This window comes from Sinocyclocheilus anshuiensis, unplaced genomic scaffold (genome assembly GCF_001515605.1).
Source record: "Sinocyclocheilus anshuiensis isolate Anshui unplaced genomic scaffold, SAMN03320099.WGS_v1.1 scaffold260, whole genome shotgun sequence".
NCBI lineage: Eukaryota > Metazoa > Chordata > Actinopteri > Cypriniformes > Cyprinidae > Sinocyclocheilus > Sinocyclocheilus anshuiensis.
In genome coordinates this window covers 430,806-434,285 of record NW_015557134.1, presented here as the reverse complement: position 1 = coordinate 434,285, position 3,480 = coordinate 430,806, and the positions used below count along the sequence as shown (strand labels likewise).

The 3,480-nt window shown below is 32.9% G+C and overlaps 1 protein-coding gene across 1 annotated transcript; it reads right to left on the bottom strand.

Moving 5' to 3' along the window:
• Positions 1 to 1,164: 1,164 nt before the first annotated feature.
• Positions 1,165 to 3,274, bottom strand: LOC107677996 (cornifelin homolog B-like). Its single transcript, XM_016473080.1, has 4 exons — positions 3,249 to 3,274; positions 2,235 to 2,348; positions 1,741 to 1,895; positions 1,165 to 1,397 (listed from the first exon to the last, which is right to left on the bottom strand). The coding sequence occupies exons 2-4, from the start codon at positions 2,338 to 2,340 to the stop codon at positions 1,275 to 1,277; spliced, it is 384 nt and encodes a 127-aa protein (XP_016328566.1). The 5' UTR covers positions 2,341 to 2,348; positions 3,249 to 3,274; the 3' UTR covers positions 1,165 to 1,274.
• Between the last annotated feature and the right edge of the window lie 206 nt (positions 3,275 to 3,480).

Below are 3,480 nucleotides of genomic sequence, written 5' to 3'. Positions count from 1 at the left end.
CATTTTATTTTGGCATGCAGTTGAAATTTTATAGTTTAAGAATGATCTCACAATCTGACTATTTCTTATTTGAAACTTATCTGTCATGCTCTTACTTTGTACTAAGCGAAACAGGCTTTCATGCAAAAGAGGTTAAGAATTTTCTGTGCTGAATTGTGACATACCTTGATGCTATTTTTTGCAAGTATGTTGTTTTGCAAGTATGCTGTCACTTGGCAGTGTTTTTTTTTTCTTCTTTATTTTTTTGGCTTTTAGCATTTGTAGAAAATGTCCAGTAGGGGGGCACAAACCCCACAAAACATAGCTTACACGCGTTATAGTTGCTAAATGTGACAATGTCAACATTCACATAAACCTCAAAAGATAGCCTATTAAAAATATATTAAGAATGAAAGGTCAAATTAAAACAAAAAATCATGCTAATAAGGAATTATTTGTCATAAATATCTATAATAAAAGTTATATCCACTAATAATAATGTAATGAGAGAGTCATCAAAAGCAATTTACTGCATTAACAAAGTCACAAGAAAACAGGAAAATATAGACTACAGGAATTTTACTATACGTGTGCAAACACACCCTTCCAGAGACAGGAACAGGAAAGTGTCAAAGAAAATGATCAATAATTTATTGTGTAACAACACAAGTGAAAGATGAAAGATTTTCAGTCTTAAAATAAAGGCAATCATGAAAAAGCAAACATGCTGGGAAGCAATACACATTTCTTGCTTCATGCTTAAAGTAAAACTCAAAAAAAGAACATTTTTTTTCTATTCCATTTTGTAAGTGAGTATTCATTTCTGTGTTGTTTTAATAAGCTTTTTAAGACAAAAGCTCATACAAATGGTATGAAAAGTGGTATGTGTTTACCAATTATGTTGAGTACATTCACTACTGTCACAAAAACACTAACATCTGTCTAGATATGTCAAACACTAATTTCGCTGATCACACTAGTCATGGTATTGATGATGCTGATTAGAAACTGAGTAACTGACATTAAAGATACATAACAATACAGACGTTACATTTAGTAGAAAAAGAAAACTTTAAATGTCCTTGCGTTTCATCACAAATTACACCAGGGATTTACAGAAAATCTTCATTTTTACAATAAGCATCTAATATAAATGCAATATAAAAATTATTCAGTTCAATGAGATATATTCAGTTATAAGACATATTAATATATATATATTTGCCTTTCAGCGTGTCAGGATTTTCGTTATGATTCTTATCATTTACACACCACCATAGCTGCTTCAAAACGCATTACAAATTCCTGGCACCAACAAGAGTGATTTGTAGATCTCGTGCTTTCATCTCTCGTGACATCTGACACCAAACACAAGCTTTGCAAAATGTGGCCACCAAGCAGTCATGACACATGTCACCCTGCAAATCAACACAAAAATATATTGGCTATACTATACATCGACCTTCTCATTTTAGTCACATTTAAAACATGTATGACATATTACCTACATTACCCAAAAGCTATAGGAAAAATATGATGATACTGCTATCTTAGTTTGAAATTTGCTGTATAATTCTAAATGAAGACACGTTTGAATATGTTTATTAAAATCACTGCTTGAGGGAATAGGCCTAAACATTTGTGTAGGCTAATTTCACTTTTGGCTTAAACCTTGTAGTTATACAGTAGCCTACATGTGACAACAAGCGCCGTTCACCCCTAAAAGTGAAGTAAATTCTATTTTTGATTAATGATTCTTACCTTAATGCCATAACGCTGGCGCATTGAGACCCTTATGGACATGGTTATGGGTGGGACGATGCCACATAAATCCAGCAGGGGGAGACATAAACATTCACCGTATTTCTTTGCTTTGATACACGCGAAACACGCGAAACACCAGTAAGCAAAGCAACCTGTTCACAGAGAGGGACGCAATAATAATATTTATTATAATGCTTTACAGGGCTTTATGACACAATCTACACTGTTAATTGCTGCAGTAGTCTGGATGTTAAAGATGTGAGCAGGTAAGACAAAGCATAGGCCATAAATTCAAATCAGCCAGGGGTGAACTGCAGGACGCTTCAGGGGAACTGTCTCTGGCTCTGATCTATGACAGCACTGAGTAGCAAATATCTTTTGAGTTTCACAGAAGAAAGTAAGTCATACAGGTTTGGAATGGCATGAGGGTGAGTAAATTTTTTTTTTTTCTTCCTCACTTGTATTTTTCATGTTATACAAACTTTACTTACATTCTGGAACGTCATTGCAACAGTCACAGATGCCTGACCCCCACTGATCAGAATCTCTGGAGACCATAACAGGCTGTGGCTGCATGACTACCATTGACTTCGACATGTTTACACCTACGTACAACAGAGAATATGATTTCAGCATCACAAACATTCCAATGATTTCTTCTATATACACTACCATATATACTACTGCTTAATATTTTTGTTGAAACCATGATATATTTTTCAAAAGGTTTGAAATAGACATATTTTGTGACAATATAAATGTTTTTACTATCACTTTTGATCAATTTAATGTCCACGCTGCATAAAAAAAAAAGGTTTGCCAAACGTTACCCCAAATATTTCAATGGTAGTGTAACAACAATTTCCACAAAAATATTAAGCAGCATTTTTTTTTTCAATATTGAAAATAAGAAATGTTTCTTGAGCAGCAAATCAGCATAATAAAATGATTTCTGAAGGATAATGTGACACTGAAGGCTGGAGTACTAGGAGATCTGGCTGCTGAAATTTAAGCTTTGCATCACAGGAAACAAATTATGCTTTAAAATATATAAAAATAGAAAATGCATTATTCTGAAGTTCTAAATTGTAATAATATTTCACAATATTACTGTTTTCACTGTATTTTTAATCAAATAAATGCAACCTTGTTGAGCATGAGACTTTTTATTCCAAAGTTTTGACTGGCAGCATATACATTAAATTTAAATAAAAATTATGATATATATTAAATATCATATGATTAATTTAATACTTATATATTTGATTATTACATTTTTTTTAAGTTGTTTTCTTCATATAAAAGATTGCATACAGCTTAAAGTGTTTACAGCTTTATATGGCATTCAGAACTCACAAGTGTCACAGTAACACTTGTGACTATTCAATTCAACTAAAACTATTCAAGTCCTAATACAAAAGGCTAAATAATCATCTTAAACATACAGATAAGAATAATGAAAATATCTTCTGATCCTGATATCTGTGTAGGAAATCTTCACTCACCTCTGTGTTGACTGGTCCAACGTACTGCAAAGTATCTGCTGTTTCTAAATCTGTGATCACAATCTTGCATTTATACTGAGTGCAAGACCATGTCAACTGAAAAAAGATCATCACATTGGCTCTAAAGCAAACCTCCTTAACCTGTTAGACAAGTTCACAGCAGCATCTTTCAAGCATTACACTTAAAGCTCACAAAACAGGGTGGAGAACAAGACTGCATTGCTCCATGCAT

Bases quoted from the DNA above. Each gene is read 5' to 3' on its own strand.
- LOC107677996 (XM_016473080.1), bottom strand. From the start codon at position 2,340: ATGTCGAAGTCAATGGTAGTCATGCAGCCACAGCCTGTTATGGTCTCC. The intron at 1,896-2,234 runs GTAAGTAAAGTT...CTCTGTGAACAG, and splicing joins TTGCAATGACGTTCCAGAAT to GTTGCTTTGCTTACTGGTGT. The intron at 1,398-1,740 runs GTAAGAATCATT...GTTGATTTGCAG, and splicing joins GCCAGCGTTATGGCATTAAG to GGTGACATGTGTCATGACTG.